At 50.5% G+C, this 27,262-nt stretch overlaps 1 protein-coding gene and 1 long non-coding RNA gene across 2 annotated transcripts in view; one reads left to right on the forward strand and one right to left on the reverse strand.

The window, feature by feature from the left end:
• Nucleotides 1-1,183: 1,183 nt before the first annotated feature.
• Nucleotides 1,184-13,521, reverse strand: LOC134911100 (uncharacterized). Its single transcript, XR_010176320.1, has 3 exons — nucleotides 13,406-13,521; nucleotides 10,952-11,081; nucleotides 1,184-1,488 (listed from the first exon to the last, which is right to left on the reverse strand). It is a non-coding gene; the product is annotated as an uncharacterized LOC134911100 (long non-coding RNA).
• Nucleotides 13,522-13,592: 71 nt separating this feature from the next.
• XKR5 (XK related 5) overlaps nucleotides 13,593-27,262 on the forward strand; it is a 33,903-nt gene continuing 20,233 nt past the window's right edge. Inside the window, exons 1-2 of the mRNA XM_063915109.1 lie at nucleotides 13,593-13,715; nucleotides 19,333-19,516. Of these exons, the coding sequence (XP_063771179.1) occupies nucleotides 13,661-13,715; nucleotides 19,333-19,516 (239 nt within the window). The 5' untranslated portion in view covers nucleotides 13,593-13,660. The remainder of the gene's footprint in view (nucleotides 13,716-19,332; nucleotides 19,517-27,262) is intronic.

A 27,262-nucleotide genomic window follows, 5' to 3' on the forward strand; every position in this document is an offset into this window, starting at 1 on the left:
TAGGCTGTGGGAGGGGAGGGTTAGGCTGTGGGAGGGGAGGGTTAGGCTGTGGGAGGGTTAGGCTGTGGGAGGTAGGGTTAGGCTGTGGGAGGGGAGGGTTAGGCTGTGGGAGGGGAGGGTTAGGCTGTGGGAGGGTTAGGCTGTGGGAGGTAGGGTTAGGCTGTGGGAGTGGAGGGTTAGGGTTAGGCTGTGGGAGGGGAGGGCTGTGGGAGGATTAGGCTGTGGGAGGGGAGTGTTAGGCTGTGGGAGTGGAGGGTTAGGGTTAGGCTGTGGGAGGGGAGGGTTAGGCTGCGGGAGGGGAGGGTTAGGCTGCAGGACGGGAGGATTAGGCTGTGGGAAGGGAGGGTTAGGCTGTGGGAGGGGAGGGTTAGGCTGTGGAAGAGGGAGGTTAGGATTAGGCTGTGGTAGAGGGAGGTTATGGTTAGACTGCGGGAGGGGACGGATAATGTTAGGCTGCTGGAGGGGAGGGTAGGGCTGAGGGTGCGTATAAGGGTTACAGTACTTCCTATATGTGTCGGCATTATGACAGTCGGGATGCCGCTGTTGGTATTTTGACTGTTGCCATCCTGACTGTGAGGATCCCATAACCTGTTAATATGATAATGTTAAATTCAATAGAGAGAGGACAGAAGGTGATGAATCCGGAGGATATAGCACAGCCGATGCCGACACGCGTTTCACTTTTGCACTTTTCCCAGGCATACTGATTTCCCAGCCGGTTCTCTGTCACATCCAATCAGTTACTGTTATTATTCTTTACTGTGATATTTAAGAAACGGACACACGGTTATGAACATTAAACAATATAACTGTGATTCATCCACTCATGAATTTAATCAAGCAATGACAGATGATACAGGTCTGCACACTAAGGGGGTGATTCAGAGGTTGGCACATGGCAGTGGCAGCGGAGACTTTTGTGGCAGCCATTACTGCGTCTTTATGCTAATGCCGCGACTGATGGGCATCCTACTGAGACGCCCACCAGCTGCAGCGCGAATCTGCCAAAGACGCACTATCGGCGCACCATCGGCAACTTACACCCATCTATGGCAGGCGCAGAATGTCCGAGTGGCCATAACCACCAAAGTCAGTAGAACCGCTTTTTAAGACGCAGTCGTTGACATGAAACCTCCCCCCCCCCAGTCATAGCCCAGAAACACCCCATCAAAATGGATCTCCATGCAATTCAATCTGCGTCTCCCCACTGTATCCATCATCTTAGATGTATACGGCACACGGGGAAATACATTAGCATGTGCGTTGATTATGGGATCAGTGACACGGCAGACACAGTTAGTGACGACGAGTGACACGCGGTTGCTCTGTTGAGTAGAAGGCAGACCTGGTTACACTACACACATTCAGGTGCCGTTGGATTAGCTATCACTGCTGCTTCCTTGGGGGGGCAAAGCCGCGCCGGGTGTGTTGCTGAAAGCGACTGCGTCCAAAGATGCCGAACCGCTCACACAGGAGACCACTCTGCACCTGCAACACAGACCAAAATGCGCCGTCTCAAGATGCTGCAAGTGGGTTTCTCTCTTTTTTTTTTAATACTGCCCGTGGCATAATGCGTACCCAGCATAAGAGTGTGAGCGCCAGTGTAGGGAATATAGGGCAGTCAGTGCACAAAACTTATCCCCAGGAAGAGTAAGATTTTTTATAGTGTCTGGCAGATGTTCTCCAACATCAGGATCCGGTCTGTAGGTCGACAAGACTTAGGGGGACATTTACTAAGCAGTGATAAGAGCGGAGAAGTGAGCCAGTGGAGAAGTTGCCCATGGCAACTAATCAGCACTGAAATAATAAGAATTTACTTACCGATAATTCTATTTCTCGGAGTCCGTAGTGGATGCTGGGGTTCCTGAAAGGACCATGGGGAATAGCGGCTCCGCAGGAGACAGGGCACAAAAGTAAAGCTTTCCGATCAGGTGGTGTGCACTGGCTCCTCCCCCTATGACCCTCCTCCAAGCCAGTTAGGTACTGTGCCCGGACGAGCGTACACAATAAGGGAGGAATTTTGAATCCCGGGTAAGACTCATACCAGCCACACCAATCACACCGTACAACTTGTGATCAAAACCAGTTAACAGTATGATAACAGAGGAGCCTCTGAAAGATGGCTTCCTAACAATAACCCGAATTAGTTAACAATAACTATGTACAATTATTGCAGATAATCCGCACTTGGGATGGGCGCCCAGCATCCACTACGGACTCCGAGAAATAGAATTATCGGTAAGTAAATTCTTATTTTCTCTATCGTCCTAGTGGATGCTGGGGTTCCTGAAAGGACCATGGGGATTATACCAAAGCTCCCAAACGGGCGGGAGAGTGCGGATGACTCTGCAGCACCGAATGAGAGAACTCCAGGTCCTCCTTAGCCAGAGTATCAAATTTGTAAAATTTTACAAACGTGTTCTCCCCTGACCACGTAGCTGCTCGGCAAAGTTGTAATGCCGAGACCCCTCGGGCAGCCGCCCAAGATGAGCCCACCTTCCTTGTGGAGTGGGCCTTTACAGATTTAGGCTGTGGCAGGCCTGCCACAGAATGTGCAAGTTGGATTGTGCTACAGATCCAACGAGCAATCGTCTGCTTAGACGCAGGAGCACCCATCTTGTTGGGTGCATACAATATAAACAACGAGTCAGATTTTCTGACTCCAGCTGTCCTTGCAATATATATTTTTAATGCTCTGACAACGTCCAGTAACTTGGAGTCCTCCAAGTCACTTGTAGCCGCAGGCACTACAATAGGCTGGTTCAGATGAAATGCTGACACCACCTTAGGGAGAAAATGCGGACGAGTCCGCAGTTCTGCCCTGTCCGAATGGAAAATCAGATATGGGCTTTTGTAAGATAAAGCTGCCAGTTCTGACACTCTCCTGGCCGAAGCCAGGGCTAGTAACATGGTCACTTTCCATGTGAGATATTTTAAATCCACCTTTTTTAGTGGTTCAAACCAATGAGATTTTAGAAATTCCAAAACCACATTGAGATCCCACGGTGCCACTGGAGGCACCACAGGAGGCTGTATATGCAGCACTCCCTTAACAAAAGTCTGGACTTCAGGAACTGAAGCCAATTCTTTTTGAAAGAAAATCGACAGGGCCGAAATTTGAACCTTAATAGATCCCAATTTGAGACCCATAGACAATCCTGATTGCAGGAAATGTAGGAATCGACCCAGTTGAAATTCCTCCGTCGGAGCACTCCGATCCTCGCACCACGCAACATATCTTCGCCAAATGCGGTGATAGTGTTGCACGGTTACTTCCTTCCTTGCTTTAATCAAAGTAGGAATGACTTCTTCCGGCATGCCTTTTTCCTTTAGGATCCGGCGTTCAACCGCCATGCCGTCAAACGCAGCCGCGGTAAGTCTTGAAACAGACAGGGACCCTGCTGAAGCAAGTCCCTCCTTAGAGGTAGAGGCCACGGATCTTCCGTGATCATCTCTTGAAGTTCCGGGTACCAAGTCCTTCTTGGCCAATCCAGAACCACTAGTATCGTTCTTACGCCTCTTTGCCGTATAATTCTCAATACTTTTGGTATGAGAGGCAGAGGAGGAAACACATACACCGACTGGTACACCCAAGGCGTTACCAGCGCGTCCACAGCTATTGCCTGCGGATCTCTTGACCTGGCGCAATACCTGTCCAGTTTTTTGTTGAGGCGAGACGCCATCATGTCCACCATTGGTCTTTCCCAACGGGTTACCAGCATGTGGAAGACTTCCGGATGAAGTCCCCACTCTCCCGGGTGAAGGTCGTGTCTGCTGAGGAAGTCTGCTTCCCAGTTGTCCACTCCCGGGATGAACACTGCTGACAGTGCTATCACATGATTCTCTGCCCAGCGAAGAATCCTTGCAGCTTCTGCCATTGCACTCCTGCTTCTTGTGCCGCCCTGTCTGTTCACATGGGCGACTGCCGTGATGTTGTCCGACTGGATCAACACCGGTTTTCCTTGAAGCAGAGGTTCTGCCTGGCTTAGAGCATTGTAGATTGCTCTTAGTTCCAGAATGTTTATGTGAAGAGACGTTTCCAGGCTCGTCCACACTCCCTGGAAGTTTCTTCCTTGTGTGACTGCTCCCCAGCCTCTCAGGCTGGCGTCCGTGGTCACCAGGATCCAATCCTGTATGCCGAATCTGCGGCCCTCCAATAGATGAGCACTCTGCAACCACCACAGAAGAGATACCCTTGTCCTTGGAGACAGGGTTATCCGCTGGTGCATCTGAAGATGCGACCCTGACCATTTGTCTAACAGATCCCTCTGGAAAATTCGTGCATGGAATCTGCCGAATGGAATTGCTTCGTAAGAAGCCACCATTTTTCCCAGGACTCTTGTGCATTGATGTACAGACACCTTTCCTGGTTTTAGGAGGTTCCTGACAAGCTCGGACAACTCCTTGGCTTTTTCCTCCGGGAGAAAAACCTTTTTCTGAACCGTGTCCAGAATCATCCCTAGGAACAGCAGACGAGTTGTCGGCATTAACTGGGATTTTGGAATATTCAGAATCCAGCCGTGCTGTTTTAGCACTTCTTGAGACAGTGCTAATCCCCTCTCTAGCTGTTCTCTGGACCTTGCCCTTATTAGGAGATCGTCCAAGTATGGGATAATTAATACGCCTTTTCTTCGAAGAAGAATCATCATCTCGGCCATTACCTTTGTAAAGACCCGAGGTGCCGTGGACAATCCGAACGGCAGCGTCTGAAACTGATAGTGACAGTTTTGTACAACGAACCTGAGGTACCCCTGGTGTGAGGGGTAAATTGGAACGTGGAGGTACGCATCCTTGATGTCCAAGGACACCATAAAGTCCCCTTCTTCCAGGTTCGCTATCACTGCTCTGAGTGACTCCATTTTGAACTTGAACTTCTTTATGTACAGGTTCAAGGACTTCAGATTTAGAATAGGTCTTACCGAGCCGTCCGGCTTCGGTACCACAAATAGAGTGGAATAATACCCCTTTCCCTGTTGTAGAAGAGGTACCTTGACTATCACCTGCTGAGAGTACAGCTTGTGAATGGCTTCCAAAACCGTCTCCCTTTCGGAGGGGGACGTTGGTAAAGCAGACTTCCGGAAACGGCGAGGCGGATCTGTCTCTAGTTCCAACCTGTACCCCTGAGATATTATCTGCAGGATCCAGGGATCTACCTGCGAGTGAGCCCACTGCGCGCTGAAATGCTTGAGACGACCGCCCACCGCCCCCGAGTCTGCTTGAGAAGCCCCAGCGTCATGCTGAGGCTTTTGTAGAAGCGGGGGAGGGCTTCTGTTCCTGGGAAGGAGCTGCCTGTTGGTGTCTCTTCCCCCTTCCTCTGCCTCGTGGCAGATATGAATATCCCTTTGCTCTCTTGTTTTTAAAGGAACGAAAGGACTGCGGTTGAAAAGTCGGTGTCTTTTTCTGTTGGGGAGTAGCTTGAGGTAAAAAGGTGGATTTCCCGGCTGTAGCCGTGGCCACCAAATCTGATAGACCGACTCCAAATAACTCCTCCCCTTTATACGGCAAAACTTCCATATGCCGTTTTGAGTCCGCATCGCCTGACCACTGTCGCGTCCATAAACTTCTTCTGGCCGAAATGGACATAGCACTTACCCGTGATGCCAGTGTGCAGATATCCCTCTGTGCATCACGCATATAAAGAAATGCATCCTTTATTTGCTCTAAAGACAGTAAAACATTGTCCCTATCCAGGGTATCAATATTTTCAATCAGGGACTCTGACCAAACTACTCCAGCACTGCACATCCAGGCTGACGCTATAGCTGGTCGTAGTATAACACCTGTATGTGTGTATATACTTTTTTGGATATTTTCCATCCTCCTATCTGTTGGATCTTTAAGTGCGGCCGTCTCAGGAGAGGGTAACGCCACTTGTTTAGATAAGCGTGTGAGCGCCTTATCCACCCTAGGAGGTGTTTCCCAGCGCGCCCTAACCTCTGACGGGAAAGGGTATAAAGCTAATAACTTCTTTGAAATTAGCATCTTTTTATCGGGGGCAACCCACGCTTCATCACATACATCATTTAGTTCTTCTGATTCAGGAAAAACTATAGGTAGTTTTTTCACACCCCACATAATACCCTGTTTAGTGGTACCAGTAGTATCAGCTAAATGTAACGCCTCCTTCATTGCCAAAATCATATAACGTGTGGCCCTACTGGAAAATACGGTTGATTCGTCACCGTCGCCACTGGAATCAGTGCCTGTGTCTGGGTCTGTGTCGACCGACTGAGGCAAAGGGCGTTTTACAGCCCCTGACGGTGTTTGAGGCGCCTGGACAGGCACTAACTGATTGTCCGGCCGTCTCATGTCGACAAACGACTGCTTTAGCGTGTTGACACTATCCCGTAATTCCATAAATAAAGGCATCCATTCTGGTGTCGACCCCCTAGGAGGTGACATCCCCATATTTGGCAATTGCTCCGCCTCCACACCAATATCGTCCTCATACATGTCGACACACACGTACCGACACACAGCAGACACACAGGGAATGCTCTTAACGAAGACAGGACCCCACTAGCCCTTTGGGGAGACAGAGGGAGAGTTTGCCAGCACACACCAAAAGCGCTATATATGACAGGGATAGCCTTATAATAAGTGCTCCCTGTATAGCTGCTTTTATAATATAATTTTTGCCACTATTTTGCCCCCCCCTCTCTTGTTTTACCCTGTTTCTGTAGTGCAGTGCAGGGGAGAGACCTGGGAGCCGTCCTGACCAGCGGAGCTGTGTAAGGAAAATGGCGCTGTGTGCTGAGGAGATAGGCCCCGCCCCTTTTCCGGCGGGCTCGTCTCCCGCTCTTTAGTGTATTCTGGCAGGGGTTAAATATCTCCATATAGCCCCGGAGGCTATATGTGAGGTATTTTTTAGCCAAATAGGTTTTCATTTGCCTCCCAGGGCGCTCCCCTCCCAGCGCCCTGCACCCTCAGTGACTGCCGTGTGAAGTGTGCTGAGAGGAAAATGGCGCTTTAGAAGACTGAGGAGTCTTCTGCCGCCGATTCTGGACCTCTTCATGTTTCAGCATCTGCAAGGGGGCCGGCGGCGAGGCTCCGGTGACCATCCAGGCTGTACCTGTGATCGTCCCTCTGGAGCTGATGTCCAGTAGCCAAGAAGCCAATCCATCCTGCACGCAGGTGAGTTCACTTCTTCTCCCCTAAGTCCCTCGTTGCAGTGATCCTGTTGCCAGCAGGACTCACTGTAAAATAAAAAACCTAAGCTAAACTTTCTCTAAGCAGCTCTTTAGGAGAGCCACCTAGATTGCACCCTTCTCGGCCGGGCACAAAAATCTAACTGGCTTGGAGGAGGGTCATAGGGGGAGGAGCCAGTGCACACCACCTGATCGGAAAGCTTTACTTTTGTGCCCTGTCTCCTGCGGAGCCGCTATTCCCCATGGTCCTTTCAGGAACCCCAGCATCCACTAGGACGATAGAGAAAACATCTATAATTTGCATACTATGAAATGGTACAGAGCTGCTGATTGGTTGATGGGGAAATTTCTCCACTGGCACACTCCTCCACTCTTATCACTGCATAGTAAATGTACCCCTTAGGTCGACAATGTCTAGGTCGACCACTATTGATCAACATGGTTTCTAGGTCGACATGACAAAAGGTCGACATGAGTTTTTAACTCCCCCCCCCCCCATTTTTTCAACTTTTTCATACTTTACGATCCACGTAAACTACAATTGGTAACGGTAATCTGTGCCAAGCGCAGCGTTAGTGGAGCGAGGCACCTTGCCTGAAGCGAGGGGACACGGTGCACTAATTGGGGTTCTCCGTCACTATACAAAGAGAACAACACCAATTTTTTTAAAAAAAAACTTGTATCGACCTTTTTTCATGTCGACCTAGAGTTCCTGTCGACCTACTTACTGTCGACCAATAGTGGTGAACCTAGACACCATCGACCTTATTCTAGTCTATCTAACATACCACACCCTCCAACTCCGCCATTACAGTCCAGGTTTTAAGGATATCCATGATGGAGTACAGGTGACTTAGGGGGTAATTCAGACTTGGTCGCTAGGCTGCGTTTTCGTACAGCGGGCAATCAGGTCTGAACTGCGCATGCGTATGCACCGCAATGCGCAGGCGTGACAGACCGCAGCAACGAGGATCGATGCATAGCGACGAGATGGTGCGAAAAAAGTGATCGCACTGGCGAACGCAAGATGACTGACAGGAAGAGGGCATTTGTGGGTGTCAACTGACTGTTTTCAGGGAGTGTCTGGAAAAAACGCAGGCGTGTCCAAGCGTTTGCAGGGCGGGTATCTGACGTCAATTCCGGTCCCGGATAGGCTGAGATGATCGCATCGGCTGAGTAAGTCCTGGGCTGCGCAGAGACTGCACAAAATCAGTTTGTACAGCTCTGCTACACATGCGTTCGCACAGTTAAAATACACTCCCCCTGTAGGCAGCGACTATCTGATCGCAGCAGTGCAAAAATCACTGTCCAGCGATCAGGTCTGAATTACCCCCTTAATCAGTTCTCCAGTCAAATTGATTTAACCATCTGGATTCAAGCACGGATATCCTTAAAATCTGGAGTGAAATTGCGGAGTTGGGAAAACGCTGGTGTTGTGTATTGTTTACAACAGCTATTGAGGGCTACGTCATGTGAAAGAGGGGACTCTTGTCCCTTTATTCCTTATGTAGTCTGGGTGGTTGTCTGGTGATGACACTGAACACCACATAATAAATACTAAGGGGGTACATAGAGGCTGAAATTCTAGAACTGTGATAAGCCCCACCGCGTTTCGTCTTGCTGCTGTTAGGACTTCATCAGGGTCAGATATTGAGCACACTCACTAAACTCAGATGGTTGACTCCGAACTAGTCACTACCCAACTCACTTCACCCATTCTGTATTGCAGGGGCATTTTAAGAGATGGGGGGGGGGGGGGGGGGGGGCAGTGTGCAGAGGTCCTCACTGCCCTGTTGGCAGTGGTGCCAACTTTTTGGTGCATTAAGAGCCTATTTATCATTGTATATTTGCGGCTGTATCCCATAGAACAGCCGCTTTCACCCCGATGGCCACAGCACATCGCAGAGACAGGCTTCTTTCGGTGCCCTTGCCCCTATAGGTGCTGGATAATATTTCCAGCAGATAGGATGGCATATTGCAATGCGATCCTGAGCAGTAAGATTCCACCCAGATCGCAATCTATAATAAATGGCCCCCCCTAATCTGAAATATGGCCCACGCGCAGGTGATGGCAAAGACTCTGCATCACTTCCTGTTTACATTTTGCAAAACGACATAAAAAACCCCAAAACAGTTTAAAAGAAAAATTATTTAAAGTGGAGGGGAAAAAAAAGAATCTACCATTTTAGATTGTTTAAAGTTTATTTGAAAATTGTGTTTATTTTTTCCTTTAGGCATATTGGGCAGGGGTGTCTATACTGGGGTGGAAACGCACAAGCGCAGGACTTCAGAGTGGCGTTTACACCTTTGCACAACGCGCCTCCTAGCGATTTTTCAGCTCTCCTCAGACGTACGTGAGGACCTTCCTGTAGGCCGTCGCACCACCCAGATGCACCTGTGCAAAGCCGCGGTGTTTGGTGCTGGGCCTATGCTTCCGAATCATCCTAGGCCTCAGATATATATTAACAATAGACTTTTTGTGTACTTGACTGAAATGATGATGAGGTAACGTCTCCGGCAGCAGCCCTTGTTATGCTAATATTTACACAGCGGGTTTATTACGTGCTATGTACTCTCAGTATTGTTTTCTTAAAGCTGAATTAAATGCTCTATCTTATTTTCCATCACTGGTTTTATTGCTCGCAGTCTCCGTGTACTTTTTATGAAGTGAAGGCAGGCAGATAAATTATATATTATTATTAAATATTCTTTAGCGTAATGAAAACGTCAATGTGCGCATCTAGTCCATTCGCAAAAGTAAACAGCTTACAATTTCTATGAACATTTTTAAAGGGGAAATATCTCAGTTCGGTGACCGAGCGGAATATTGGAGCGTCCCCTTGTGCTGTGTAGTGGTCCAGACTCTCCAATTTTGTTGGGCCAGGATGTGCTTATCTCGTGGTCCAGACTCTCCAATTTTGCTGGGCCAGGATGCGCTTATCTCGTGGTCCAGACTCTCCAATTTTGCTGGGCCAGGATGTGCTTATCTCGTGGTCCACACTCTCCAATTTTGCTGGGCCAGGATGTGCTTATCTCATAGGTTACTAGCTGATCTGTAGCCGGAACGCGGTCAGGATCTCGGCAGTCGGGATTCAGAATACCGACAGTGGAACCCCGACGGATGCCGAAGGTAAGTACTGTGATTGGGGTTAGGCACTAGGGGGAGAATTAGGCTGCGGAGGGAGGAGCTTAGAGTTAGGCTAGTTGGCAGTAAGCGTTAGGCTGCAGGAGGGGATGATTAGGGTTAAAATACTTACCAGAATCCTGTCCAATGGGATGCTACGGCCCCCATCCTCACCATTGGGATTTCATACCCAACCCTCGTAGCCAACTGTCCTGCCAATAAGTGAATCCATGGCTTACATCCCAGGCAGATTTCTCCGGCAAGTTAGACGCACAACGTTCTAGATGTCAAGACCGGTATCCTAGCAGCCTGGTACAATTGGAAGGGTTCCAATGTCTAGGTCATCAGTCAGTAAGTCGACTCCATACGGTCAACATGTAGTTTGTAGACATGGTCAAAAGGTCGACAGGTAAAAGGTAAACAGTGCTTAAGGTCCAAAGGACAACATGACAATGGTCGACACACTTTTTGGGGTTTTCCAACGCTTGCTTGATTTACTATCCACGTGGACTACGATTGGGAGTAGTAACGTCGCCCAAGGCAATGCACAAAATTAAAGGGAAGTTCACAAACCACAAAGACAACACAAAGGAAGTTACATTAGGAAGAGATAAGAATAACATGCTGGGCCTCCTGCCCCTCCACTTCTGCTCATCTAGCCTCATCTTCTGCAGCTTACCCATAAATACTCCTCTGTAATCCATATCTTACAGCCTCCATCCCTCCTGCTACGTCACTCGCCGGAAACAGCACTCAGCACTGTCATCTCTCTCATGGAATCATCACACTGTAGTCCAGATGTACTAAGCCTTGGAGAGAGATAAAGTGGAGAGAGATAAACTGCCAACCGGTCAGTTCTTGTCATTTTTCAAAAACAGCCTGGAACATGGCAGTTAGGAGCTGATTGGCTCGTACTTTATCTTCGTCCACTTTAACTCTCTCCAAGGTGTAGTATATTGGGCCTAATTCAGACCTGATTGCAGCAGCAAAATGTCTCCAGTGGGCAAAACCATGTGCACTGCAGGGGGGGGGGGGGCAGATGTAACATGTGCAGAGAGAGTTAGATTTGGGTTGGGTGTGTTCAAACTGAAATCTAAAGTGCAGTGTAAAAATAAAGCAGCCAGTATTTACCCTGCACAGAAACAATATAACTCACCCAAATCTAACTCTCTCTGCACATGTTACATCTGCCCCACCTGCAGTGCACATGGTTTTGGCCATTAGAGAACAATTTTGCTGCTGCGATCAGGTCTGAATTAGGCCCATAGACCCCTATGTTTGAAGTTTGTAGCCTATAGGATACAACAGGCTAACGCCATATTTGGGGGCCCAGCTCAGGAAGGGGGGGGGGGGGGGGGGTAGATGTAACATGTGCAGAGAGAGTTAGATTTGGGTTGGGTGTGTTCAAACTGAAATCTAAAGTGCAGTGTAAAAATAAAGCAGCCAGTATTTACCCTGCACAGAAACAATATAACTCACCCAAATCTAACTCTCTCTGCACATGTTACATCTGCCCCACCTGCAGTGCACATGGTTTTGTCCATTAGAGAACAATTTTGCTGCTGCGATCAGGTCTGAATTAGGCCCATAGACCCCTATGTTTGAAGTTTGTAGCCTATAGGATACAACAGGCTAACGCCATATTTGGGGGCCCAGCTCAGGAAGGTTTTGCATTCAGGAGTTTGGTAAATCTGACGGCACAGCATTGCATCAAACCCTATGGGGGATGAGGCTGCTGTTATGAGGCTCTGATACCAGCTGCTGCCCCTCCATCCCCACCGGCAGCCGCATCCCGCATAGGTTTCTATGGAGCATGCGATGCAGTCAGTTATACCAATATCCAGAATGTGAAGCATTCCCGAGCTTGCACCCCCCCCCCCCTTCCCCGCAGCTATATGAAAATGGCGGTACACCATTGTAGCCTATGGGCTACTCATCGCACGTGTAGCCGGCAGAGGTTCCCCCAGAACTGGCTGTTGTACAGGGGCAGTCAGCAGGGATCGCACACGTGCATCTCCCCCGCCGCCACCCGAACCATGCACATCGCAAGGACGGGTTCCAAAATGTCCTGGATGATATATCCCGCAGGGGTTCAGCACGATTTACCAGCAGCCGGGATGCCGTCCGTCCGTATACCGATAGCGTCATCCTGGCCGCCAGTATGCCGGCAGTGGGGCGAGCGCAAAGAGTCCCTTTACTTGCTTGCTGCGCTCCCACGCTGTGGGCTCGGTGGCTCGCCGCAGGTTCTATGGACACCCACAAGTGGGAATAGTCCTGTTGTGCCGGTATTCTGTCTGCCGGCATTGCCAGCTGTCGGCATTCCAGCGTCGGTATCCCGATCACCGGGATTCCGACAGCCAGCAAATAAAACCTATACTATATTGCATCCAGATCGCATTGAATGTAATAAATGGGCCCTAGAGTCTCATTTACCATTGATTGCATTTGCAATGTGGTCTGGCCGCGATATTAGGGCCCAGGATCGCACTGCAGAATGCGTCACATTGGGTGACTGTATCACCCGGCGCAGGTAGGGACAGGGTCCCTGCGATGTGTGGTGCCGGGAGGTGCGGCACATGCAATATCCCTGCTGAAAGCACACGCACAGGGGCCGCTTCTGGGGGATCCCTGCAGAACTACAGCCGCAACCTGTAGCAAGGGGCGGTGGCTGCTGGCGGGAATGGAGAGGTCGCAGCTGGTATCATAGATATCTGCTGCGGCCCCTGTCATACATTCAGGGGATAAATACAGGTCTATCCACGAAGCAGCGAAAGCGGTGAAGTTGCCCATGGTAACCAATCAGCTGATATGCGAGTACGTTTGATAACTGTTATGAAGAGCCGGTAATAGTTGCGGCTATGCTGCGGAAGCGGTTGCTGGCGGGAAATAGCCGCAGATATACTGTATGAGGAATGTACTAAGCTGTGATAAGAGTGAAGTTGCCCATGGCAACCAATAAGCTGCTCTGTATAATTTTAAAGAATGCAAATGTTACTTCAATGCTGATTGGTTGCCATGGGCAACTTCTCCTCTCCCTCACTGCTCAGTACATCTCCCCTGTAGTTTGATAACTGTGACCGGTTTGGTAAACGTGTGGCATCTGCAGAGCGGCTCTGTCCCGGCATGTAGTTACCCACAGGAGCTGACTCCAGGCCGGGCATCCCCACTCAGTGACGTGAGGGCGGGATCTGGGCACATCCTGCAGCGCACACACCGGGCACCGGCCGGCCTGCTACCGGGAATCGGAGCACAGGGCAGAGTCACCAGTGGGCGTGGCCGGCATGTGGGCGGGGTAGGTGGGGTTAGGGGCGTGTCTGGCCAGTAACCGGCGCTCTAGGCGGGAAGGCGGTAAATACGGATCCGGACCGGAGAGCCGGGTGGCGGCGGGATGAGGGCTGTGGCGGCCGGGTCTCTCCTGCTGTACCTGGCGGAGCGGGCTGCGGGTGAGTCCGGCCTCTATAGACAGCTCCCTCCTCACCCGCTGTGACTGTACAGTGACCCGCGCTGTGTGCTCTCTCCTACAGCAATGTGTGTGTGTGTGATGGGTGCTCTGTGTGAGTGTGATGGGTGCTCTGTGTGACTGTGATGGGTGCTGTGTGTGTGATGGGTGCTGTGTGTGTGTGTGATGGGTGCTCTGTGTGTGATGGGTGCTGTCTTGTGTGATGGGTGCTCTGTGTGTGTGATGGGTGCTCTGTGTGTGTGATGGGTGCTCTGTGTGTGTGTGATGGGTGCTCTGTGTGTGTGTGTGATGGGTGCTCTGTGTGTGTGTGTGTGTGTGTGTGTGTGTGTGTGTGTGTGTGATGGGTGCTCTGTGTGTGTGTGATGGGTGCTCTGTGTGTGTGTGTGATGGGTGCTCTGTGTGTGTGTGTGATGGGTGCTCTGTGTGTGTGTGTGTGTGTGTGTGTGATGGGTGCTCTGTGTGTGTGTGTGAGATGGGTGCTGTGTGTGTGTGTGATGGGTGCTCTGTGTGTGTGTGATGGGTGCTGTGTGTGATGGGTGCTCTGTGTGTGTGTGATGGGTGCTGTGTGTGATGGGTGCTCTGTGTGTGTGTGTGTGTGTGTGTGTGTGTGTGTGTGATGGGTGCTGTGTGTGTGTGTGATGGGTGCTGTGTGTGTGTGTGTGTGTGTGTGTGTGTGTGTGATGGGTGCTCTGTGTGTGATGGGTGCTGTGTGTGTGTTGGGTGCTCTGTGTGTGTGTGTGTGTGTGTGAGTGAGAGATGGGTGCTGTGTGTGTGTGTGTGTGTGTGTGTGATGGGTGCTGTGTGTGTGTGTGTGTGTGTGTGTGTGTGATGGGTGCTCTGTGTGTGATGGGTGCTCTGTGTGTGTGTGTGTGTGTGTGTGTGTGTGTGTGTGTGTGTGTGTGTGATGGGTGCTGTGTGTGTGTGTGTGTGTGTGTGTGTGAGATGGGTGCTCTGTGTGTGATGGGTGCTCTGTGTGTGTGTGATGGGTGCTCTGTGTGTGTGAGATGGGTGCTGTGTGTGTGTGTGTGTGTGTGTGATGGGTGCTCTGTGTGTGTGTGTGTGTGTGATGGGTGCTCTGTGTGTGAGATGGGTGCTCTGTGTGTGTGTGTGTGTGTGTGTGTGTGTGTGTGTGTGTGTGTGATGGGTGCTCTGTGTGTGAGATGGGTGCTCTGTGTGTGAGTGTGATGGGTGCTGTGTGTGTGTGATGGGTGCTGTGTGTGATGGGTGCTCTCTGTGTGTGTGTGTGTGTGTGTGTGTGTGTGTGTGTGTGTGTGTGTGTGTGATGGGTGCTCTGTGTGATGGGTGCTCTGTGTGTGTGTGTGTGTGTGTGTGTGTGTGTGTGATGGGTGCTCTGTGTGTGAGTGTGTGTGTGATGGGTGCTCTGTGTGTGATGGGAGCTCTGTGTGTGATGGGTGCTCTGTGTGTGTGTGTGTGTGTGTGTGTGTGTGTGTGTGTGTGTGTGATGGGTGCTCTGTGTGTGTGTGATGGGTGCTGTGTGTGATGGGTGCTCTGTGTGTGTGTGATGGGTGCTCTGTGTGTGTGATGGGTGCTCTGTGTGTGAGTGTGATGGGTGCTCTGTGTGTGTGATGGGTGCTCTGTGTGTGTGTGTGATGGGTGCTCTGTGTGTGTGTGTGTGATGGGTGCTCTGTGTGTGTGTGTGTGTGTGTGTGATGGGTGCTCTGTGTGTGTGTGTGTGTGTGACTGTGATGGGTGCTCTGTGTGTGTGATGGGTGCTCTGTGTGTGTGTGATGGGTGCTGTGTGTGTGTGATGGGGTGCTGTGTGTGTGAGAGATGGGTGGTGTGTGTGTGTGATGGGTGCTCTGTGTGTGTGTGTGTGTGTGTGTGTGTGTGTGTGTGTGTGTGTGTGTGTGTGTGAGAGAGATGGGTGCTGTGTGTGATGGGGTGCTGTGTGTGATGTGATGGATGCTGTGTGTGTGAGGTGTGCTGTGTGGATGCTCGGTGATGGGTGCTGTGTGTGTGTGATGTGATGAATGCTGTGTGTGTGAGGTGTGCTGTGTGGATGCTCGGTGATGGGTGCTGTGTGTGTGTGTGATGTGATGGATGCTGTGTGTGTGAGGTGTGCTGTGTGGATGCTCGGTGATGGGTGCTGTGTGTGTGAGAGATGGGTGCTGTGTGTGATGTGATGGGTGCTGTGTGTGTGAGATGTGCTGTGTGAATGCTCGGTGATGGGTGCTGTGTGTGTGAGAGAGAGATGGGTGCTGTGTGTGTGTGATGGGTGCTGTGTGTGTGAGGTGTGCTGTGTGGATGCTCGGTGATGGGTGCTGTGTGTGTGTGTGTGTGTGATGTAATGGGTGCTGTGTGTGTGAGGTGTGCTGTGTGGATGCTCGGTGATGGGTGCTGTGTGTGTGTGTGATGGGGTGCTGTGTGTGTGATGTGATGGATGCTGTGTGTGTGAGGTGTGCTGTGTGGATGCTCGGTGATGGGTGCTGTGTGTGTGTGTGTGTGTGACAGATGGGTGCTGTGTGTGAGGTGTGCTGTGTAAATGCTCGGTGATGGGTGCTGTGTGTGTGTGTGTGATGGGGTGCTGTGTGGATGCTCGGTGATGGGTGCTGTGTGTGTGAGGTGTGCTGTGTGGATGCTCGGTGATGGGTGCTGTGTGTGTGATGTGATGGATGCTGTGTGTGTGAGGTGTGCTGTGTGGATGCTCGGTGATGGGTGCTGTGTGTGTGTGAGAGATGGGTGCTGTGTGTGTGATGGGGTGCTGTGTGTGTGAGATGTGCTGTGTAAATGCTCGGTGATGGGTGCTGTGTGTGTGTGATGGGGTGCTGTGTGTGTGAGAGAGAGATGGGTGCTGTGTGTGTGTGTGATGGGTGCTGTGTGGGGACCCCTGTGTATGTATAATGGGGTGCAAGTGGGGGCCCCTGTGTGTGTGTGTATGATGGGAGTGCAGTTGGGGACCCCTGTGTGTGTGAGGTGGGTGCTGTCGGGATCTGTGTGTATGATGGGTTGGTGTGGGGACCAGTGTGTGTGATGGATGCTGTGTGAAGACTCATGTCTGGTAGGGTGCAGGGTGGTGACCCCACTGTGTGTGTGATGTGATACCAGGTGCGGGTCTCTGTGTATGTGATGGGTGCTGTGTGCGGGCCTCTGTGTGGGTGTGATGGGATACCAGGGGAGGTAGGGTCTCTGTGTGTGTGTGTGTGTGTGTGTGTGTGTGTGTGTGTGTGTGTGTGTGTGATGAGGTGCAAGTGGGGACCCCTGTGTATGTGATGGGTGCTGTTTGGGCACCCGTGTGTGATTAGTGCTGTGTGGGGACTGCTGCATGTGTGATGGGGTAAAAGGTGGGGACCTCCGTGTGTGAGGGGTGTTGTGTGGGGACCTGTGTGTGAGGGGGTGCACGTTGTGGGATGGTCTGAGTAGCTGCAGGATGATACTGTTCTGTTGCATGTAATCAGCATGAAATCCGTCCTCTCTGTCACTGCAGTAACAGGGTCCATGCAGGAGATATAAAGCCTGCACAATGGCCTCTATATGAATCTGATTTATTGTTGAATAAAATTCCAGCCGGTGTCCCTATGTTGCAGTGCAGGCAGGAATAAGCTCTTCAGATAATTCTCACTGCCATATTTTGTTGAGAGGTCACCCCACATCTGAAGTCCCTGATTAGGCTAGTATACTGTATATAAACTGCAGTCGTTCGTAGTGTGTTGTCTTTACCTATCTGCATATATCGGTAAAACAGATACTTCCAGCATTTGGTTAGAATTGGAAGGGTCCCTCTGTGTTTGGACGTCGTCGTGATATAAGTTCTTACTCTTTGATGTCCAGTGCTTCCACTGTCCCTTTCAGAGAACCCTAAAGAACCTGAAACGTCTGCTAGCCCTGCGGTCGAGCCGTCTCGTGGCCTGACATGAATGACACTGCGGGACAAGAGTCTAGGCATGGCAAATATCAGTCTCAGACCTTTATATACTGTATATTGGCGAAAGCAGTGCAGAGCTGACACTCTACCCCTCCCTCCTTAAGAATACTGTCTTTCAAGATGTGTCTCTGGAACTCATTAGCAATGAAGCCTTAATGACGTTCATATACCAACCATCCTTTCCATAGATGGCCGACACAACCAGCCATCTGATCCTGGCTTTATGTTAAGTGCGGAATTGTAGCGTTAACAGATCTTTTAAATCACGTTGCCAGAGGAGTCTGTGCAAATTTGCATTCGCTCAAACCACTTGGTGAAGCAGCTGGACCAGTCTGAAGAAGGTATGTCTTCTACATGCTGGATGTAGGTCTCCACTGCAGCTTCCGGTGACTCAACACAAATCCCACGCATCTTGAGCTATATTTGTGGGAATTCGAAGAAGTCGCAGGAAGCCAGGTCTGGAGTGTACGGTGGATGACCAAGCTCCCGGATGCATTCATGGTCCAGAAAAGCCACCACTTTCCTGGTCTTGTGGGCAGGTGACGGAGAAGGGCACCACAAGCATGAGATCTTGGACAGTGCTTGAAAATGACCTCCAGCACTCGAGGCAGGCATTGGTTGACGTACCAGTCTCCAGTTACGGTGCATTGCTGCATGAATGGTACGGTGACTGCATGACCACTCTTGCCCACAAAAACAGCCTCCATCTGCTTTACCACACAGCACTCACATCGGAACTTCCGTGGTGGCGCACCTCCAACTGGGGTCCACTGGGCCAACTGTTGTTTGGTATCTGGGTCAAAACTGAGATTCAGGATTCATCACCACTGATGATCTCCCAGACAGCGTTTGATCGACCGCCATCAAACCTGACCAGCAAGTTGTGGCACCAAGTCACCCGAGCCTGCTTCTGCTCTCGAGTCAGCTGATTGGGCACCCAGCAAGCAGAAACCCTGCTCAGGCCAAGCTTTTCATGGAGTATCAAGCGGATGGATCCCGATGCCTATCTCCTTCTCTAACTGGGCCACAGTTACTGTGGCTGGTGTCCAACTCAACTATGGCCCGCACGGCAGCAACGTTGTCCTCTGTGATAGCAGACACAAGGTCGGCCGCATCGTTCCTGGTCTCCCAGGGACCATTTCCTGTGCCGAAATTCTGCAAGACACTCAAGCACAGTGGTTTGGGACGGTGCTTCCTCCCCTAAAGCAGCTCGCAGTTGGTCAAAAGGCTCCTCCTGTCGCAGACTACTCTTGGAGTATACCCGAGCAGCAAAGAAGACTCCGTGTGCTGGGTCACTCTTTATGTAATAGTTATTTTATTGAAAAAATGAAATCTTTATTTGTATGCATTTAAAAAAAATATATAAGACATATCGGTCTGGATGCAATTGTGCCCAATTTCAGCCGCCAAACGGGATGCCGGCAAACTTTAAAAAAAATTTTTTTTAAAGGTGCAATCATGTACAAGGTATGGTTTACCCTTCTACATGATTGCCCCTTTAAAAAAAAAAAGTAATAGTTCAGCTGGCATCCCGCACGGCTGCGCAGCTTGGGCGCTGTTACATCCCAGCCCATCGTCTCTACGTTCACACAATACATGTATAACTTTAGCCACATCCAGAAACTTATTGCACGTGTAATGTGTGTATATGTCATTTTTTGCACAATTCTGTCTGTGTGAGCAGCTTGTAAGACGCTGTGTTGTGTTTTGTTGGCAGAGTGCGCTGTGATTACACACTACTTCCTGTCTGCGCAGTTTCTGTGGGCCGGATGGACGCTCGGACTTCTCCTCCCTGGTTGCCTGATCCAAGCCCTCAGTTTTGTCTGGTACCGGACGGATGGGCACCCACAATGCTTCACTCTAACCCTGGCGCACTTCCTGCAGCTCGGGATACTGAAGCGGTAAGAACAATTCTGAAATACAAGGGCAAATCTTATTACTGTATGCTCATTATGGGGTATATTCAATTAGGGTCGGATCCATTCCGACATGCATTTGTTGTAATGGATCCGACAACCCCTATTCAATCTCATCTCAATTCGACTTTTAAAAAGTCGAATTGAGATGAGGGACCCAGAGGATGTGAGGGTGGAGCCGCAGGGAGACCAGCGGGGACAGCCGCCGGTAGATGGAGGAGATCAGCTCTAACACAGCGCTGCAGGAGGTTGTCTCACAGCCGCCAGACCTCACGGCAGTGTCCTCCCGGCTCCAGCAAGCGTGACCTCACTTGCTGGAGCCGGGTGGACGCTGTCGTGAGCGGCGCGGCTGTGAGACATCCTGCTGCAGCGCTGTGCTGTAGTGCTGATCTTCCCTGTATGCCCGCGGCTGACCCCTGTCCCCCCGTCCCCCCCCCCCCCCCCCCCCCCGTCCCCCCCCTCCTCTCCTCCTCTGGGTCCCACATCTCAGTCCGACATTTTTTTATGTCGCACTGAAACGGCGCCAAATCCTGTCGAATTTGGCCCCGTTTCACTCAACAGTACGTGAATCGGCAGCTATACCGCTGATTCACGTACTGTTCGACAAGTCGAATTCCACGACTTGTCGAATCAAAACTGCTGGGACTGAATAGGTCGAATCACTATTCGACCTTAAAAAGTCAAAAACTGCCGTCTTTTCAACAGACGGCAGTTTTCGACCCTAATTGAATACACCCCTATGTCTATATTACCCTGATTGGAGGTGAAATTAAAGAAAATAAGTGAACACCCACTGGCATATACCAGAGGGTACAAACAAACGCAAACCCTCTCCCATATACAGCAAAGCGGTGTAAGACTTTATAAGAATCCAGTCCGCACAGCACCAGGGTATAGTGGAGGCTGGCCAGGCCGTCGGTGCTACTGTGCACGGAGACCCCCTTTCTCCATAGCTGCAAGAGAGAGAATGGTGCTCGCTGGACAAAATAGTTTCTTTGGCCAAACGTCAGTCCCTGTGCTTTTGATTTTTATCAATTCATTTTTGAAGGAGTCACTTGTTATTACAAAGAGAGAATGACACAGGCCCTGGTCTACTGCTAATTCTTCACCTGATTACGTACAAGATTGCCCTATATATCGCTGAGCCTCTCCCACCATATTCCAAGGTTCAGTACCTCAACCACAACTCCAAGCTTTCTTGTTTGTTCCTCAAAGTGTCTCCAATATAAAGCCACTTCTAGGTTTAGTGACCATCCATCTCCACCACTGATTCAGTGAGCCATATGTCCTGTGCAATATGGCTGCTCACCACGCTGGTAGACTGAAGCCGGGTTCACACCTGAAAGATGGTCCGATACGATGTAACATGCTCCATGATCCGATGTATGATGACACAATATATCATTACAGGGGCAGTGTTAATGCATGGTACGTGCAGCACATCGGGTGGGAACGTGCGACCAGACAGTGATGGTGGATTGCAAGATCGGGCAGTATATAATTTAGGGTGTATCCAGCTCTAACCTCCTTTGCCTGCAAGCACCGCGGCTGGCCCCTCTGGAGTGGCGCTATGAGTGGCCTCTTCCAGGCTGACGAGCCCTTCTTCAGTCTGATTTACCTTGGTGATAGTCGCTCTGAGCAGTATGCTCAGGGCCAGTCTCAGCCGATATGCTCACGACTTAGCCGGGTTGTGCACACAGTGGAACTGAAAGTTGGGAGATGCATGTTGGGGGCACAAGGCTGGAGAGACACGAGGTGGTAATATGAGGCTGGAAAGACACGGGGGGGCATAAGACTTGAGATAAAGGGGATGACGCATGAGGGTGGAGAGCCACGGATGAGGGAGGTATGATGCGGGAAAGATATTGGAGGAGGAGGGGGGGGGGTGAGGCTGGAGAGCCAAAGAGTGGATGGGACATGAGGCTGGAGAGCCACGATGATGGCCATGAGGCTAGAGAAGCACTGGGGAGGAGGGCATAAGTCTGGAGAGACATGGGGGAGGTATGAGTCTGAATAGACACTGGGACGGGGGGGACATGAGGCTGGAAAGACACAAGCAAGGATGGCATGAGGCTAGAGACACAAATTGGGGGACATGAGTCTGGAGAGACATATGGTATATTCAATTAAAGTCGAATTAAGATGGGATGCAGAGAAGGCGAGGGGGGGGGAGCCGGCGGGCATACAGGGAGACCAGCGCTACGGAGTAGCGCTGCAGCAGGATGTCACTCGGCCGCCCGACCTCACGGCATCTTCCACCCGGCTCCAGCAGCATGTTGGAGCCAGGTGGAAGCAGGCGTAGCGCTGGTCACCCTGTATGCCCGCCGGCTGTCCCCTCGTCTCCCTGCGGCTCCCCCCCCTCGCCTCCTCCGGGTCCGCATCTCAGTCCGACATCATTTTGATGTCGGATTGAGATGGTCGAAAAGGGGGCCAAAACCTGTCGGATTTGGCCCCGTTTTCGACACAAGCACGTGGATCGTGTCGAAAAATTTTGCTAAATATTGAATAGGTCGAATCAGGATTCAACCTTAAAAAGTCGAAAACTGCTGTCTTTTCGACAGACTGCAGTTTTCGACTTCAATTGAATATACCCCATAGAGGACATGAGACGCTGGAGGAGGTGGTAGTAGGCTTAGACAAGGGGGGAAGTGTGCATGAGGCTGGGAAGACATGGGGATGGGGGGAGGCTAGAGAGAGACGGCAGGGGCATGAGACTGGAGCGACACTGAGGTAGAGCAGAAGCGGGGGGTGAGGAGAGCCCCAAAGGATGAGGCTGTATGGTGACCACACTAGAAGGCTAATCCGGCAAATGATGGGTCAAAACAGCCATACTAGTAATATGTAAAGATTTAACAGGAGAGACCGTTCTTTGCTGTAAGCTGTGAAATGTCCTGATTCTCCTGTTGCCCATTATAGAGAGCTAGACGACCAATCAGAGAGACAGTGATGACTGACACAGACTACTGTAGGTTTTCTGGGGTGGTCTTCAGTTTGCCGAATGTCGGGATCCCGGCGCTGGAATCCCGACACCCGGCATACCGACATATAGTCTCCCTCGTGGGGGTCCACGACTCCCCTGGAGGGAGAATAAAATAAAACTGTGCCCGTAGCGTGGCGAGCGCAGCGAGTCCGCAATGGGTTCCTTTGCGCTCGCCACGGTGTCGGTATGCCGGCGGTCGGGCTCCCGGCGCCGGTTTGCTGGTCGCCGGCATACCATACTACACCCGGTTTTCTGTTACTGTAAGTACTTCTACATGTCAGTACACTTACTCATTTATCAGTTTCCTCTATTGCATTATGTTTGTGTGCATGCTTATTATAAGTGCATAATGCAATAACGTGCATTTAGAACACACACAGTGAATAACATATAATGAATGTTTAGCTACGGTATGTATGGGAAGCTGAAAGCAGCCCCCTAAGTGGCCACACAGCTTCCAGATAAACCTTTCACAATCCCCAGTAACAGCTGTGAGAAGCCCCTTTCTGTGAATGGAATGTACTCTGTGCAGAGGGGATCTGACCTCCTAACTCATCCAGTCCTTATGCTGGGGCACATCTGGAAAGGGCATCTGTTCCGCATACCGGAGAGGGTGGAGAACCCCGGCTCTCCCATCAGATCCTCCAGATCAGGGGGGTTTATGCAGTTAGCGCTTCGGCCGCACAGACATTCGGTTGTTTTATGTTTGACCTGCAGGTCTGGTATACAAGAGGTTAACTGGAAGTCCCTAGTTATTAGGGAGGGTGAATCAGCCTTTGCAGGAAATGGGAATGGACTGAAGGGCATCATTTCTTCTGCAAGATCATTGCCCAATAGTCTAATGATGTTTCCAGCTGCTCTTTCAGAATGAGCTCTCTGTCTTCTAGGCCACAGAAGTGTGAACACATGAGACCCTCGGACGAGTGTTATTCATCAGCCTCTACGAATAGAGTGATATGTAATAAAATACACCTTCCCCCAGCCTTGGAGGGAATATGTCCAGGGTCAGTCTGTAGACTTGGAGCCAGCGTTACAATAATGTCAGTTTCTTACATGGCCATTCGCATCATGACTGGAGAAGAGAGTGTATCCGGCCTGCAGGTGTTAGCACATCTACTGCAACTTACCCCATAGTAAGCAGCATGGCATCCAATAATTCCCAGCGTCCCATTTTATGCCACCTGGCAATGGTGCAATATGTCTTCCACTGTTGGCCAGCTGGTGCATGCTGGGTAATATTGTGCTTTGTTGGAAACATCTGGGACTGACCACTGCTGATAGTCGTCTGGTACTGATGTGTACTGTGCGCTGGCCACTGCTGATAATTGCTGTATATTATGCGCTCTTCACTGCTGGTACATGTCTGGTACTACTGTACGTTATGTGCTGCCCGCTTACTGATATAACATACACTGGTCACTACTGATATCTGTACATTGTGTGTTCCACTGCCAATACGTGTTAGGTACTGCTGTATATTATGCGCTGGGCACTGCCGATACGTGTCTGGTACTGCTGTATATTATGTGCTGTCCACTGCCGATACGTGCCTGGTACTTCTGTACTTTATGTGCTGGTCACTGCCGATACGTGTCTGGTACTTCTGTACTTTATGTGCTGGTCACTGCCGATACGTGCCTGGTACTGCTGTATATTGTGCGCTGGGCACTGCCGATACGTGCCTGGTACTGCTGTATATTGTGCGCTGGGCACTGCCGATATGTGCCTGGTACTGCTGTATATTATGTGCTGGGCACTGCCGATACGTGTCTGGTACTGCTGTATATTATGTGCTGGGCACTGCTGATACGTGTCTGGTACTGCTGTATATTGTGCGCTGGGCACTGCCGATACGTGTCTGGTACTGCTGTATATTATGTGCTGGTCACTGCCGATACGTGTCTGGTACTGCTGTATATTATGAGCTGGGCACTGCCGATACGTGTCTAGTACTGCTGTATATTATGTGCTGGGCACTGCCGATACGTGTCTGGTACTGCTGTATGCTATGTGCTGGTCACTGCCGATACGTGTCTGGTACTGCTGTATATTATGTGCTGGGCACTGCCTATACGTGTCTGGTACTGCTGTATATTATGTGCTGGTCACTGCCGATATGTGTCTAGTACTGCTGTATATTATGTGCTGGGCACTGCCGATACGTGTCTGGTACTGCTGTATGCTATGTGCTGGTCACTGCCGATACGTGTCTGGTACTGCTGTATATTATGTGCTGGTCACTGCCGATACGTGTCTGCTACTGCTGTATATTATGTGCTGGGCACTGCCGATACGTGTCTGCTACTGCTGTATATTATGTGCTGGTCACTGCCGATATGTGTCTAGTAGTGCTGTATATTATGAGCTGGGCACTGCCGATACGTGTCTAGTACTGCTGTATATTATGTGCTGGGCACTGCCGATACGTGTCTGGTACTGCTGTATGCTATGTGCTGGTCACTGCCGATACGTGTCTGGTACTGCTGTATATTATGTGCTGGGCACTGCCTATACGTGTCTGGTACTGCTGTATATTATGTGCTGGTCACTGCCGATACGTGTCTAGTACTGCTGTATATTATGTGCTGGGCACTGCCGATACGTGTCTGGTACTGCTGTATGCTATGTGCTGGTCACTGCCGATACGTGTCTGGTACTGCTGTATATTATGTGCTGGTCACTGCCGATACGTGTCTGCTACTGCTGTATATTATGTGCTGGGCACTGCCGATACGTGTCTGCTACTGCTGTATATTATGTGCTGGTCACTGCCGATACGTGTCTGCTACTGCTGTATATTATGTGCTGGTCACTGCCGATATGTGTCTAGTACTGCTGTATATTATGAGCTGGGCACTGCCGATACGTGTCTAGTACTGCTGTATATTATGTGCTGGGCACTGCCGATACGTGTCTGGTACTGCTGTATGCTATGTGCTGGTCACTGCCGATACGTGTCTGGTACTGCTGTATATTATGTGCTGGGCACTGCCTATACGTGTCTGGTACTGCTGTATATTATGTGCTGGTCACTGCCGATACGTGTCTAGTACTGCTGTATATTATGTGCTGGGCACTGCCGATACGTGTCTGGTACTGCTGTATGCTATGTGCTGGTCACTGCCGATACGTGTCTGGTACTGCTGTATATTATGTGCTGGTCACTGCCGATACGTGTCTGCTACTGCTGTATATTATGTGCTGGGCACTGCCGATACGTGTCTGCTACTGCTGTATATTATGTGCTGGTCACTGCCGATATGTGTCTAGTACTGCTGTATATTATGTGCTGGGCACTGCCGATACGTGTCTGGTACTGCTGTATATTATGCGCTGGGCACTGCCGATACGTGTCTGGTACTGCTGTATGCTATGTGCTGGGCACTGCTGATACGTGTCTGGTACTGCTGTATGCTATGTGCTGGGCACTGCCGATACGAGTCTGGTACTGCTGTATGCTATGTGCTGGTCACTGCCGATACGTGTCTGGTACTGCTGTATATTATGCGCTGGACACTGACGATACGTGTCTGGTACTGCTGTATATTATGCACTGGGCACTGCTGATACGTGTCTGGTACTGCTGTATATTATGTGCTGGTCACTGCCGATACGTGTCTGGTACTGCTGTATATTATGCACTGGGCTCTGGCGATTTGTGTCTGGTACTGCTGTATATTATGCGCTGGGCACTGCCGGTACGTGTCTGGTACTGCTGTATATTATGTGCTGGTCACTGCCGATACGTGCCTGGTACTGCTGTATATTATGTGCTGGTCACTGCCGATACGTGTCTGGTACTGCTGTATATTATGCGCTGGGCTCTGGCGATTTGTGTCTGGTACTGCTGTATATTATGCGCTGGGCACTGCCGGTACGTGTCTGGTACTGCTGTATATTATGTGCTGGTCACTGCCGATACGTGCCTGGTACTGCTGTATATTATGTGCTGGTCACTGCCGATACGTGTCTGGTACTGCTGTATGCTATGTGCTGGTCACTGCCGATACATGTCTGGTACTGCTGTATATTATGTGCTGGTCACTGCCGATACGTGTCTGGTACTGCTGTATATTATGTGCTGGTCACTGCCGATACGTGCCTGGTACTGCTGTATATTATGTGCTGGTCACTGCCGATACGTGCCTGGTACTGCTGTATATTATGTGCTGGTCACTGCCGATACGTGTCTGGTACTGCTGTATATTATGTGCTGGTCACTGCCGATACGTGCCTGGTACTGCTGTATATTATGTGCTGGTCACTGCCGATACGTGCCTGGTACTGCTGTATATTATGTGCTGGTCACTGCCGATACGTGCCTGGTACTGCTGTATATTATGTGCTGGTCACTGCCGATACGTGTCTGGTACTGCTGTATGCTATGTGCTGGTCACTGCCGATACGTGTCTGGTACTGCTGTATGCTATGTGCTGGTCACTGCCGATACGTGTCTGGTACTGCTGTATATTATGCGCTGGACACTGACGATACGTGTCTGGTACTGCTATATATTATGCACTGGGCACTGCTGATACGTGTCTGGTACTGCTGTATATTGTGCGCTGGGCTCTGGCGATTCGTGTCTGGTACTGCTGTATATTATGTGCTGGTCACTGCCGGTACGTGTCTGGTACTGCTGTATGCTATCTACTGGTCACTGCCGATACGTGCCTGGTACTGCTGTATATTATGTGCTGGTCACTGCCGATGTGTGCCTGGTACTGCTGTATGCTATGTGCTGGTCACTG

Source organism: Pseudophryne corroboree, chromosome 4 (genome assembly GCF_028390025.1).
Source record: "Pseudophryne corroboree isolate aPseCor3 chromosome 4, aPseCor3.hap2, whole genome shotgun sequence".
Classification (NCBI taxonomy): domain Eukaryota; kingdom Metazoa; phylum Chordata; class Amphibia; order Anura; family Myobatrachidae; genus Pseudophryne; species Pseudophryne corroboree.